Below are 14,357 nucleotides of genomic sequence, written 5' to 3'. Positions count from 1 at the left end.
TAATAAAAACATTAGTCAGAGGGCAGAAGAGGGGTTGTTGAGGTGGTTTGGTCATTTAGAGAGAATGGATCAAAGTAGAATGACATGGAAAGTATATAAATATATAGGGGAAGGAAAGAGGGGTAGGGGTCGTCCTCGAAAGGGTTGGAAAGAGGGGGTAAAGGAGGTTTTGTGGGTGAGGGGCTTGGACTTCCAGCAAGCGTGCATGAGCGTGTTAGATAGGAGTGAATGGAGACGAATGATACTTGGGACCTGACGATCTGTTGGAGTGTGAGCAGGGTAATATTTAGTGAAGGGATTCAGGGAAACCGGTTATTTTCATATAGTCGGACTTGAGTCCTGGAAATGGGAAGTACAATGCCTGCACTTTAAAGGAGGGGTTTGGGATATTGGCAGTTTGGAGGGATATGTTGTGTATCTCTATACGTATATGCTTCTAAACTGTTATATTCTGAGCACCTCTGCAAAAGCAGTGATAATGTGTGAGTGTGGTGAAAGTGTTGAATGATGATGAAAGTATTTTCTTTTTGGGGATTTTCTTTCTTTTTTTTGGGTCACCCTGCCTCGGTGGGAGACGACCGACTTGTTGAAAAAAAAAAAAAAAAAAAAAAAAAAAATTCAGGGAAACTGGTTGCAATATTTTTATATAGCCGGACTTGAGTCATGGAAATGGGAAGTACAATGCCTGCACTTTAAAGGAGGGGTTTGGGATATTGGCAGTTTGGAGGGATATGTTGTGTATCTTTATACGTATATGCTTCTAAACTGTTGTATTCTGAGCACCTCTGCAAAAACAGTGAATATGTATGAGGTGAAAGTGTTGAATGATGATGAAAGTATTTTCTTTTTGGGGATTTTCTTTCTTTTTTGGGTCACCCTGCCTCAGTAGGAAACGGCCAACTTGTTGAAAAAAAAAAATCAAACCTGCCCCTAAGATCTAAAATCTTCGAAAAATTAATACACAAACAAGTCTACTCCTACTTCGTATCCCACAATATACTCAACCCTTGCCAGTTTGGGTTCAGACCAAAAAAAAGTACTAATGATGCTATTATACATATGCTTGAACTAATATACTCTGCACTCGAGAAAAATGAATTTCCCCTGGGACTGTTCATAGACTTACAAAGAGCTTTTGATACAGGTGACCATTACCTTTTGCACCAAAAACTTGAACATTACGGGGTCAGAGGACCTTCTCTTGATTACCTAAAATCTTATCTTAACAATAGAACCCAGTATTTATTTTTATTTATTTTTAATTTGGACATGATACGTAGATGTACAAAGAAATACAGTGGTTAAGTGTAACATGCCAAAAGCCCCTTGTATGCAGAGCATTATGGGTAGGCTTTAAATTAACTTAAGATTAACTAAGCAATGATATATTCAGTGGTAAAAATTATAGTAAACAAATAACAATTAAGCACAAATGAGTATGTATACACAAACAGAACCTGTTCCACTACACAACCTCTTCTTGTTGGAGTCCCACAGGGGAGCATTCCTGGCCTACTTCTCTTTCTCATTTACATCAGTGACCTACCAAATGCATCTAATCTACTTAAACCCATTTTATTTGCATTTAACACAACTTATGTCTTTTCTCACCCAAACCCAGCCATAATAACAGACACAGTAAATGCTGAACTGCTAAAAATATCTACTTGAATGATTACCAACAAGTTTACTCTCAGTACTGACAAAACCTACTTCATGCTTTTCGGAAACAGAGCTTCAAACGTACGGCTAAACATTTTGATAAAGGCTCACCTACCTCGAGACAGGCAGAGGGCAAATTTCTAGGTCTCCACTTTGACTGCAGTCTCAAATTTCAGACACACATACAGCAAATTTCCAAGAAAGTCTCCTTTCAAAGATATGGTACTATGTACCCCAATCAGCTCTTCCAGCTTTGTACCACTCTCTCATTTACCCTTACCTCACCTATGGTATTTGTGCATGCGGCTCAACCACAGCAAATCACCTTAAGCCTTTAATAGCCCAGCAAAAAGCTGCAGTTCAATTGATTATTAACTCCTGCATTAGACAACACACTCCACCACTTTGCAAGAGTCTTAACTTGCTAAATATACAAAACATCCACACTTATTATTATGCCTACTACATACACAGAACATGATACTCTAATGTAAACCCTCCTCTCAAACTTGATATCTATAACAACACACAACCATAATACGAGACACAGATCACTCTTCGATATTCCCCGTGTTTATCTCTCCCTATGCAAAAATGCTCTGCACGTAAAAGGCCCGAAGATCTGGAATTCATTGCCAGAACACACTAAAGGACCCCTGTCTGCAAATCAGTTTAAGGCCCAAATAAGAAATCACCTCATCACCCAAAATTAACCAGACAAACCATACCTAACCACTACCAGTTTCTCAGTGGCTCCTCATATTGTTCTGGTGAATGCTCAACCTCTTACTACTTCAACATTAGGATGTGTGTTCTTTTCACTGTTTTAAATAGTGTTAGATTGTAATACAGTACATCATAATGTAAATTGTTCCATTGTAATACCAAATTTCATTGTTTTAAATAGTACTAAACTGTAATACATCACATTGTAAATTGTTTTAAATTTTTACATTGTAATACTGTAATCTTTATTAACTAATTCAATAGTGTAAAAAGTCTCTACTAGACTTACCAAAACCAAGTAGCATCACCTTATATAATATTAAATTCTCCTGTACTCACTAACTCATCTAATGACCATATGAATTATGTATTATTGCCATACTATTCTTAAGTTAATCTTTAAGTTTGCCCAAAACGCTCAGCATACAGAGGGGATTTTGGTATGTATACCCAACTATTAGATTCCTCTGTACAACCATGTAATTTGCCAAAATAAAATCTAATCTGAAAAAAAAATAACACATACAGTGCATATACTGGTCAGTTAGAATATAGAGCAAATGGAAGACAAATACTTGTAAAGTCTCCAAAGCACAAGAGGTAATATACACAATGTTTCAATTAAGACTTGTTGAAAAAAAAAAAAAAATTTGAAGGAAACCAGCTAGTGGGTAGTACAGCTTCTGCACTTGGAAGGGGACAGTTACTGAATGAATAATGATGAATGAGTTTCCTTTTTTTGGGGTCATCCTACTCTAGTAGAAAACAGTGGGTGTTTAAAAGTTTGGATATTTTTAACTGTTAATTAATTATATAAATATCATAATTAGTAGATATAAAGAGAGTAATTCCTTTAGAATAATGCTAAGACTTTGCAAAATGAGAGAGTGCTTTACCATTGGATGCTTTAGAGCATTTTGGATAATGTTTGCCACATGTGGAAAACCTCCTAACTGTGCCAGTTCTGCAGGAGTAAGACCATCGTAAGTGAGAGCTCCTGGGTACACTGAGCAACAGTCATCCAAGAGGACCTTCACAGTACTCTCATCACCTAGCTGGGCTGCAACATGTAGAGCCGTGTAGCCGCGATGGTCTTGATAGTGGCCATCACGGATGTTAGGAATCCTCTCCTTGAGTTTCCACCACTTTCCCTTTGCTGCCCAGCGAAGTACAGCTTTCTCATTGTCTTCATAAATGACCAGACTGTCGTCCTGGAGACACATAACGCTTGTCAACTGTAATTTCTGTACTTTCCTGCTACTTAATTGCAGTACAAAATTTGTAACTGGATAATCATGGTACTTAATTTACGTTTCTTTTCACAACTGAAGAACAATAAGGAATATAAAATATGGATAGGGTGGAAGCTTTAGTGGTCATCCCAGGAAGGGTTGGAGGGAGGAGATAATGAAGTTTTGCAGTGCTAGAGGCTTGAACATTCAACAGTGAGGATATCAGATTGGAGTGAGTGGAGACAGGGTGGCCTTATTGCTTCAAATACTGTTGGAGTGTGAGTAAGATAACATTTATAAAGAGATTCAGGAAAAACTGGTTAGCTGGACTTGAGTCCTGGACATGGAAAAACCAGTGCCTGCACTCTAAAGGAGTTCACAAGACAGAAATGAAATTAATTTTAATAATAATAATAATAATAATAATAATAATAATAATAATAATAATAATAATAATAATAATAATAAGTATACACGATATGATGTAGGGCGAAATGACAGTAGTTTGTTGGATTATGTATTGGTAGATAAAAGACTGTTGAGTAGACTTCAGGATGTACATGTTTATAGAGGGGCCACAGATATATCAGATCACTTTCTAGTTGTAGCTACACTGAGAGTAAAAGGTAGATGGGATACAAGGAGAATAGAAGCATCAGGGAAGAGAGAGGTGAAGGTTTATAAACTAAAAGAGGAGGCAGTTAGGGTAAGATATAAACAGCTATTGGAGGATAGATGGGCTAATGAGAGCATAGGCAATGGGGTCGAAGAGGTATGGGGTAGGTTTAAAAATGTAGTGTTAGAGTGTTCAGCAGAAGTTTGTGGTTACAGGAAAGTGGGTGCAGGAGGGAAGAGGAGCGATTGGTGGAATGATGATGTAAAGAGAGTAGTAAGGGAGAAAAAGTTAGCATATGAGAAGTTTTTACAAAGTAGAAGTGATGCAAGGAGGGAAGAGTATATGGAGAAAAAGAGAGAGTTAAGAGAGTGGTGAAGCAATGTAAAAAGAGAGCAAATGAGAGAGTGGGTGAGATGTTATCAACAAATTTTGTTGAAAATAAGAAAAAGTTTTGGAGTGAGATTAACAAGTTAAGAAAGCCTAGAGAACAAATTGATTTGTCAGTTAAAAATAGGAGAGGAGAGTTATTAAATGGAGAGTTAGAGGTATTGGGAAGATGGAAGGAATATTTTGAGGAATTGTTAAATGTTGATGAAGATAGGGAAGCTGTGATTTCGTGTATAGGGCAAGGAGGAATAACATCTTGTAGGAGTGAGGAAGAGCCAGTTGTGAGTGTGGGGGAAGTTCGTGAGGCAGTAGGTAAAATGAAAGGGGGTAAGGCAGCCGGGATTGATGGGATAAAGATAGAAATGTTAAAAGCAGGTGGGGATATAGTTTTGGAGTGGTTGGTGCAATTATTTAATAAATGTATGGAAGAGGGTAAGGTACCTAGGGATTGGCAGAGAGCATGCATAGTTCCTTTGTATAAAGGCAAAGGGGATAAAAGAGAGTGCAAAAATTATAGGGGGATAAGTCTGTTGAGTGTACCTGGTAAAGTGTATGGTAGAGTTATAATTGAAAGAATTAAGAGTAAGACGGAGAATAGGATAGCAGATGAACAAGGAGGCTTTAGGAAAGGTAGGGGGTGTGTGGACCAGGTGTTTACAGTGAAACATATAAGTGAACAGTATTTAGATAAGGCTAAAGAGGTCTTTGTGGCATTTATGGATTTGGAAAAGGCGTATGACAGGGTGGATAGGGTGGCAATGTGGCAGATGTTGCAAGTGTATGGTGTAGGAGGTAGGTTACTGAAAGCAGTGAAGAGTTTTTACGAGGATAGTGAGGCTCAAGTTAGAGTATGTAGGAAAGAGGGAAATTTTTTCCCAGTAAAAGTAGGCCTTAGACAAGGATGTGTGATGTCACCGTGGTTGTTTAATATATTTATAGATGGGGTTGTAAGAGAAGTAAATGCGAGGGTCTTGGCAAGAGGCGTGGAGTTAAAAGATAAAGAATCACACACAAAGTGGGAGTTGTCACAGCTGCTCTTTGCTGATGACACTGTGCTCTTGGGAGATTCTGAAGAGAAGTTGCAGAGATTGGTGGATGAATTTGGTAGGGTGTGCAAAAGAAGAAAATTAAAGGTGAATACAGGAAAGAGTAAGGTTATGAGGATAACAAAAAGATTAGGTGATGAAAGATTGAATATCAGATTGGAGGGAGAGAGTATGGAGGAGGTGAACGTATTCAGATATTTGGGAGTGGACGTGTCAGCGGATGGGTCTATGAAAGATGAGGTGAATCATAGAATTGATGAGGGAAAAAGAGTGAGTGGTGCACTTAGGAGTCTGTGGAGACAAAGAACTTTGTCCTTGGAGGCAAAGAGGGGAATGTATGAGAGTATAGTTTTACCAACGCTCTTATATGGGTGTGAAGCGTGGGTGATGAATGTTGCAGCGAGGAGAAGGCTGGAGGCAGTGGAGATGTCATGTCTGAGGGCAATGTGTGGTGTGAATATAATGCAGAGAATTCGTAGTTTGGAAGTTAGGAGGAGGTGCGGGATTACCAAAACTGTTGTCCAGAGGGCTGAGGAAGGGTTGTTGAGGTGGTTCGGACATGTAGAGAGAATGGAGCGAAACAGAATAACTTCAAGAGTGTATCAGTCTGTAGTGGAAGGAAGGCGGGGTAGGGGTCGGCCTAGGAAGGGTTGGAGGGAGGGGGTAAAGGAGGTTTTGTGTGCGAGGGGCTTGGACTTCCAGCAGGCATGCGTGAGCGTGTTTGATAGGAGTGAATGGAGACAAATGGTTTTTAATACTTGACGTGCTGTTGGAGTGTGAGCAAAGTAACATTTATGAAGGGATTCAGGGAAACCGGCAGGCCGGACTTGAGTCCTGGAGATGGGAAGTACAGTGCCTGCACTCTGAAGGAGGGGTGTTAATGTTGCAGTTTAAAAACTGTAGTGTAAAGCACCCTTCTGGCAAGACAGTGATGGAGTGAATGATGGTGAAAGTTTTTCTTTTTCGGGCCACCCTGCCTTGGTGGGAATCGGCCGGTGTGATAATAAAAAAAAAAAAATAATAATAATAATAATAATAAATCTTTATTTCTACAAGTACAGTGGAACCTCAGGTTATGAACGCCCTACCATGCAAACTTTTCAGGATTTGAACCGTCGTTCAGTCGATTTTTTGCTCCAGGATACGAAAGAAATTTCAGGATGTGAACTTCCCCCTCAAGGGAGGTTCCTTAAATAAATAAATAAATACATAAATAAAATATATATTTCTTTGCAAAGGTTACAATGTGTGTTTACATATATCATTACATAACTGGAGCAAAGAAAGCCACTATCATGCTGAGGCATTTCGGGCAGAAATGCCTACTTAAGACTACACTTAAGACTAGACAGGTGAAAAGTGTACTAGTGGTTACCAGTGTTTTGCTGATGGTGGCACCAACTACTGGCAGCCTTTTGAAGTTTCTCCTTACTGTTATTATTATTTCTTTCTTTCAACACAATGGCCGTATCCCACCTAGGCGGGGTGGCCCAAAAGGAAAAACAAAAGTTTCTCCTTTTACATTTAGTAATATATGCAGGAGAAGGGGTTACTAGCCCCTTGCTCCTGGCATCTTAGTCGCCTCTTACAACACGCATGGCTTACGGAGGAAGAATTCTGTTTCACTTCACCATGGAGGTAAGAGGAAATAAACAAGAACAAGAACTAGTAAGAAAATAGAAGAAAACCCAGAGGGGTGTGCATATATTCGTACCTGAAACCTTGCATGTTTATGAGACAGAAAAATGGACACCAGAAATCCTACGATCATATAAAACAATTTCAGGCTTTCGTTTTACACTCACTTGGCAGGATGGTAGTACCTCCCTGGGCGGTTGCCGTCTACCAACCTACTACCTATAACTGTTATTATTATTGTTATTATATTATTATTGTTATAAGAATAATTATTATTAATATTAATAGTAGTCTCCATGGGGAAGTGGAACAGAATTCTTCCTCCATAAGCCATGCATGTCATAAGAGTCGACTAAAATGCCGGGGGCAAGAAGCTAGTAACCCCTTCTCTTGTATATATTATTAAATTTAAAAGGCGAAACTTTTGTTTTTCCTTTTGGGCCACCCCGCCTCAGTGGAATATGGCTGGTGCGTTGAAAGAAAGAAAGAAAGGCAGCAGCAGTAGCGGCAGCGGTGGTGGCGGCAGCAGCAGCAGCAGCTCCAGCAGCACCAACAGCAGCTCCAGCAGCACCACCAACAGCAGCAGCACCAGCAGCAGCAGCAGCAGCAGTAACAGCAGCAGCAGCAGCAGCAGCAGCAGCAGCAGCAGCAGCAGCAGCAGCAGCACCAGCAGCAGCAGCAGCAGCAGCAGCAGCAGCACCAGCAGCAGCACCAGCAGCAGCACCAGCAGCAGCAGCACCAGCACCAGCAGCAGCAGTAGTAGTAGTAATGCGGTCAGGGGTTCTTGATCTAGGGAATTGGATCTGTGCTGCAGGTCCCTAAATTAATAATAATACCAATAATAATAATAATAATTATTATTATTATTATTATATTTATTATTTATTAACACACTGGCCGATTCCCACCAAGGCAGGGTGGCCCGAAAAAGAAAAACTTCCACCATCATTCACTCCATCACTGTCTTGCCAGAAGGGTGCTTTACACTACAGTTTTTAAACTGCAACATTAACACCCCTCCTTCAGAGTGCAGGCACTGTACTTCCCATCTCCAGGACTCAAGTCCGGCCTGCCGGTTTCCCTGAATCCCTTCATAAATGTTACTTTGCTCACACTCCAACAGCACGTCAAGTATTAAAAACCATTTGTCTCCATTCACTCCTATCAAACACGCTCATGCATGCCTGCTGGAAGTCCAAGCCCCTCGCACACAAAACCTCCTTTACCCCCTCCCTCCAACCTTTCCTAGGCCGACCCCTACCCCACCTTCCTTCCACTACAGACCGATACACTCTTGAAGTCATTCTGTTTCGCTCCATGTCTGAACCACCTCAACAACCGTTCCTCAGCGCTCTGGACAACAGTTTTGGTAATCCCGCACCTCCTCCTAACTTCCAAACTACGAATTCTCTGCATTATATTCACGCCACACATTGCCCTCAGACATGACATTTCCACTGCCTCTAGCCTTCTCCTCACTGCAACATTCATCACCCATGCTTCACACCCATATAAGAGCGTTGGTAAAACTATACTTTCATACATTCCCCTCTTTGCCTCCAAGGACAAAGTTCTTTGTCTCCACGTACTAATAATAATGATAATACATAATAATATTTATGTATAATATAACAATGTAATACTATATAATAATAATTTTTTTTTTTTTCTCAACAAGTCGGCCGTCTCCCACCGAGGCAGGGTGACCCAAAAAAGAAAGAAAATCCCCAAAAAGAAAATACTTTCATCATCATTCAACACTTTCACCACACTCGCACATTATCACTGTTTTTGCAGAGGTGCTCAGAATACAACAGTTTAGAAGCATATACGTGTAAAAATACACAATACGTATATCCCTCCAAACTGCCAATATCCCAAACCCATCCTTTAAAGTGCAAGCATTGCACATCCCATTTCCAGAACTCAGGTCCGGTTATATAAAATAACCGGTTTCCCTGAATCCCTTCACTAAATATTACCCTGCTCACACTCTAACAGCTCGTCAGGTCCCAAATACCATGTCTCCATTCACTCCTATCTAACACGCTCACGCACACTTGCTGGAAGTCCAAATCCCTCACCCACAAAACCTCCTTTACCCCCTCCCTCCAACCATTTCAAGGACGACCTCTACCCCGCCTTCCTACCCCTACAGATATATATGCTCTCCATGTCATTCTACTTTGATCTATTCTCTCTAAATGACCAAACCACCTCAACAAACCCTCTTCAGCCATTTGACGAATACTTTTATTAACTCCACACCTTCTCCTAATTTCCACACTCCGAATTTTCTGCATAATATTTACACTACACATTGCCCTTAGACAGGACATCTCCACTGCCTCCACCCACCCCCTTGCTGCAGCATTTACAACCCAAGCTTCACACCCATATAAGAGTGTTGGTACTACTATACTTTCATACATTCCCTTCTTTGCCTCCATAGATAACATTTTTTGCCTCCACATATACCTCAATGCACCACTCACCTTTTTTCCTTCATCAATTCTATGATTAACCTCATCCTTCATAAATCCATCTGCTGACACATCAACTCCCAAATATCTGAAAACATTCACTTCTTCCATACTCCTCCTTCCCAATTTGATATCCAATTTTTCTTTATCTAAATCATTTGATACCATCATCACCTTACTCTTTTCTACGTTCACTTTCAACTTTCTACCTTTACACACACTCCCAAATTCATCCACTAACCTTTGCAATTTTTCTTTAGAATCTCCCATAAGCACAGTATCATCAGCAAAAAGTAACTGTGTCACTTCCCATTTTGTATTTAATTCCCCGTAATTTACTCCCACCCCTCTCCCGAACACCATAGCATTTACTTCTTTTACAACCCCATCTATAAATATATTAACCCTTTCAGGGTTTTGGCCATACTAGTACGGCTTACGCACCAGTGTCCATGACGTACTAGTACGCATAAATTCTAGTGCCTTCAAATCTAGTGTTTTTGGATTAAAATAGCGACTTTGCACTATATTTTTGTATGGTATTTATTGTTGTATTCTAGTTTTCCTGGTCTCATTGTATAGAATGGAAGACATATTACAGAAATTGAGAACATTGAGACTGGTTTTAGAAATAAAAGTACCTTGAAATTGAGCTCAAAGTAGCAGAAATGTTCGATTTTTACCAAAGTTCAAAAGTAAACAAATCATGCTAAGCTTCCAATACACGTCAACTGGTGAGTCTAATATTCTTTCACAAGTGCGCAGATATTATTTATACCATTTGTACACTAATGCAGTAGTCTGCATAACAGTAAATCTTATTTTTTTGTGAGAATAAAAATTCAAAGTGGAAAGCAAAAGAAATGTAAGAGGGGCCTGGGGATGTGACTAATGAACAGAGAAAATGTTATTTTAGTGCCAGGAATGTCTTTCTTATGTATTCTGGACCCTATTTGGAAATTGGCATCTTTTGAAATTTGTGTAAAATTGGCAAAATTGCTAAATTCTGACCACTTGAAATCAGTAAATGGGAGGTTTCTTGTACTCAAACGATTGGAAAAATGGAGTTCTAGCGAAATAGTTATGATTTTTGTCGACTAGTACACTGGAATTGGCTAAAAATAGGGCTCAAAGTGGGCAAAATCGCTGATGCATAAACATCGTCGAGACCGCTAACTTCGCGAGAGCATGATTCCATAAGTTTTCCAACAAATTTCATACTTTTGGTGTCATTATGATCGGGAAAAGATTCTCTATCTTTTCATAAGAAAAAATACTTTTTTTTCTTTTTGAAATTTTGGCGACCCTGAAAAGGTTAAACAACCATGGTGACATTACTCATCCCTGCCTAAGACTTACTTTTACCAGGAAGTAGTCTCCCTCTCTTCTACACACCCTAACCTGAGCCTCACTATCCTCATAAAAACTTTACAGCATTTAATAACTTACCACCTGTTCCATACACTTGCAACATCTGCCACATTGCTCCCCTATCCACTCTATCATATGCCTTTTCTAAATCCATAAATGCAATAAAAACTTCCCTACCTTTATCTAAACACTGTTCACATATATGCTTCAATGTAAACACTTGATCTACACATCCCCTACCCACTCTAAAACCTCCTTGCTCATCCGCAATTCTACATTCTGTCTTACCTCTAATTCTTTCAATAATAACCTTACCATACACTGTTCCTGGTATACTCAGTAAACTTATTCCTCTATAATTTTTACAATCTCTTTTGTCCCCCTTCCCTTTATATAAAGGGACATACATGCTCTCCGACAATCCCTAGGTACGAACATCAAAATGGTATACAATACCGACAGGTTGTTAGGTAAGACACATATGCAACAGTTAGACAACTTTATTCCGAAACGTTTCGCCTACACAGTAGGCTTCTTCAGTCGAATACAGAAAGTAGGCAGGAACAGTAGAGATGTGAAGACGATGTAATCAGTCCATCACCCTTAAAGTCGTAGAATTTGAGGTTGTCAGTCCCTCGGCCTGGAGAAGTTCAGTTCCATAGTCAGGAACTATCTGAAGATCAAGCGACAGTGCGGAGACTTAAATACTGTCGGAAGGAGAGGTGCAGGGTAGTAGTAGTAGTAGTAGTAGTAGTAATAGTAGTAGTGAGAGGCAACTGAGAGGTCATGTCCCTCTCAGATCCAACCCTTCTCACTTGAAAAGCTTGTTCAAGGTGTTTTCTGTACCAAGATGCCACGTGTTGCAGTGTCTGACAAGATGAACATCAAAATGGTATACAATACCGACAGGTTGTTAGGTAAGACACATATGCAACAGTTAGACAACTTTATTCCGAAACGTTTCGCCTACACAGTAGGCTTCTTCAGTCGAATACAGAAAGTAGGCAGGAACAGTAGAGATGTGAAGACGATGTAATCAGTCCATCACCCTTAAAGTCGTAGAATTTGAGGTTGTCAGTCCCTCGGCCTGGAGAAGTTCAGTTCCATAGTCAGGAACTATCTGAAGATCAAGCGACAGTGCGGAGACTTAAATACTGTCGGAAGGAGAGGTGCAGGGTAGTAGTAGTAGTAGTAGTAGTAGTAATAGTAGTAGTGAGAGGCAACTGAGAGGTCATGTCCCTCTCAGATCCAACCCTTCTCACTTGAAAAGCTTGTTCAAGGTGTTTTCTGTACCAAGATGCCACGTGTTGCAGTGTCTGACAAGATGAACATCAAAATGGTATACAATACCGACAGGTTGTTAGGTAAGACACACATGCAACAGTTAGACAACTTTATTCCGAAACGTTTCGCCTACACAGTAGGCTTCTTCAGTCGAATACAGAAAGTAGGCAGGAACAGTAGAGATGTGAAGACGATGTAATCAGTCCATCACCCTTAAAGTCGTAGAATTTGAGGTTGCCAGTCCCTCGGCCTGGAGAAGTTCAGTTCCATAGTCAGGAACTATCTGAAGATCAAGCGACAGTGCGGAGACTTAAATACTGTCGGAAGGAGAGGTGCAGGGTAGTAGTAGTAGTAGTAGTAGTAGTAATAGTTGCCTCTCACTACTACTATTACTACTACTACTACTACTACTACTACTACCCTGCACCTCTCCTTCCGACAGTATTTAAGTCTCCGCACTGTCGCTTGATCTTCAGATAGTTCCTGACTATGGAACTGAACTTCTCCAGGCCGAGGGACTGACAACCTCAAATTCTACGACTTTAAGGGTGATGGACTGATTACATCGTCTTCACATCTCTACTGTTCCTGCCTACTTTCTGTATTCGACTGAAGAAGCCTACTGTGTAGGCGAAACGTTTCGGAATAAAGTTGTCTAACTGTTGCATATGTGTCTTACCTAACAACCTGTCGGTATTGTATACCATTTTGATGTTCATCTTGTCAGACACTGCAACACGTGGCATCTTGGTACAGAAAACACCTTGAACAAGCTTTTCAAGTGAGAAGGGTTGGATCTGAGAGGGACATGACCTCTCAGTTGCCTCTCACTACTACTATTACTACTACTACTACTACCCTGCACCTCTCCTTCCGACAGTATTTAAGTCTCCGCACTGTCGCTTGATCTTCAGATAGTTCCTGACTATGGAACTGAACTTCTCCAGGCCGAGGGACTGACAACCTCAAATTCTACGACTTTAAGGGTGATGGACTGATTACATCGTCTTCACATCTCTACTGTTCCTACCTACTTTCTGTATTCGACTGAAGAAGCCTACTGTGTAGGCGAAACGTTTCGGAATAAAGTTGTCTAACTGTTGCATATGTGTCTTACCTAACAACCTGTCGGTATTGTATACCATTTTGATGTTCATCTTGTCAGACACTGCAACACGTGGCATCTTGGTACAGAAAACACCTTGAACAAGCTTTTCAAGTGAGAAGGGTTGGATCTGAGAGGGACATGACCTCTCAGTTGCCTCTCACTACTACTATTACTACTACTACTACTACTACTACTACTACCCTGCACCTCTCCTTCCAACAGTATTTAAGTCTCCGCACTGTCGCTTGATCTTCAGATAGTTCCTGACTATGGAACTGAACTTCTCCAGGCCGAGGGACTGACAACCTCAAATTCTACGACTTTAAGGGTGATGGACTGATTACATCGTCTTCACATCTCTACTGTTCCTGCCTACTTTCTGTATTCGACTGAAGAAGCCTACTGTGTAGGCGAAACGTTTCGGAATAAAGTTGTCTAACTGTTGCATATGTGTCTTACCTAACAACCTGTCGGTATTGTATACCATTTTGATGTCCATCTTGTCAGACACTGCAACACGTGGCATCTTGGTACAGAAAACACCTTGAACAAGCTTTTCAAGTGAGAAGGGTTGGATCTGAGAGGGACATGACCTCTCAGTTGCCTCTCACTACTACTATTACTACTACTACTACTACTACTACTACCCTGCACCTCTCCTTCCGACAGTATTTAAGTCTCCGCACTGTCGCTTGATCTTTAGATAGTTCCTGACTATGGAACTGAACTTCTCCAGGCCGAGGGACTGACAACCTCAAATTCTACGACTTTAAGGGTGATGGACTGATTACATCGTCTTCACAT

The 14,357-nt window shown here is 40.5% G+C and overlaps 1 protein-coding gene across 7 annotated transcripts in view; it reads right to left on the bottom strand.

Moving 5' to 3' along the window:
* Positions 1–14,357, bottom strand: part of LOC128693120 (ankyrin-3) — a 358,860-nt gene that overhangs the window by 144,211 nt on the left and 200,292 nt on the right. For all 7 annotated transcript variants that reach the window (XM_070081932.1, XM_070081926.1, XM_070081969.1 and 4 more), the window contains one exon: positions 3,285–3,599. In XM_070081932.1, coding sequence (XP_069938033.1) covers positions 3,285–3,599 — 315 coding nt within the window. The remainder of the gene's footprint in view (positions 1–3,284; positions 3,600–14,357) is intronic.

The sequence above is a fragment of the Cherax quadricarinatus genome, chromosome 6, assembly GCF_038502225.1.
Source record: "Cherax quadricarinatus isolate ZL_2023a chromosome 6, ASM3850222v1, whole genome shotgun sequence".
In the NCBI taxonomy this organism is placed as follows: domain Eukaryota; kingdom Metazoa; phylum Arthropoda; class Malacostraca; order Decapoda; family Parastacidae; genus Cherax; species Cherax quadricarinatus.
This window is presented reverse-complemented; position numbering and strand designations above follow the sequence as displayed.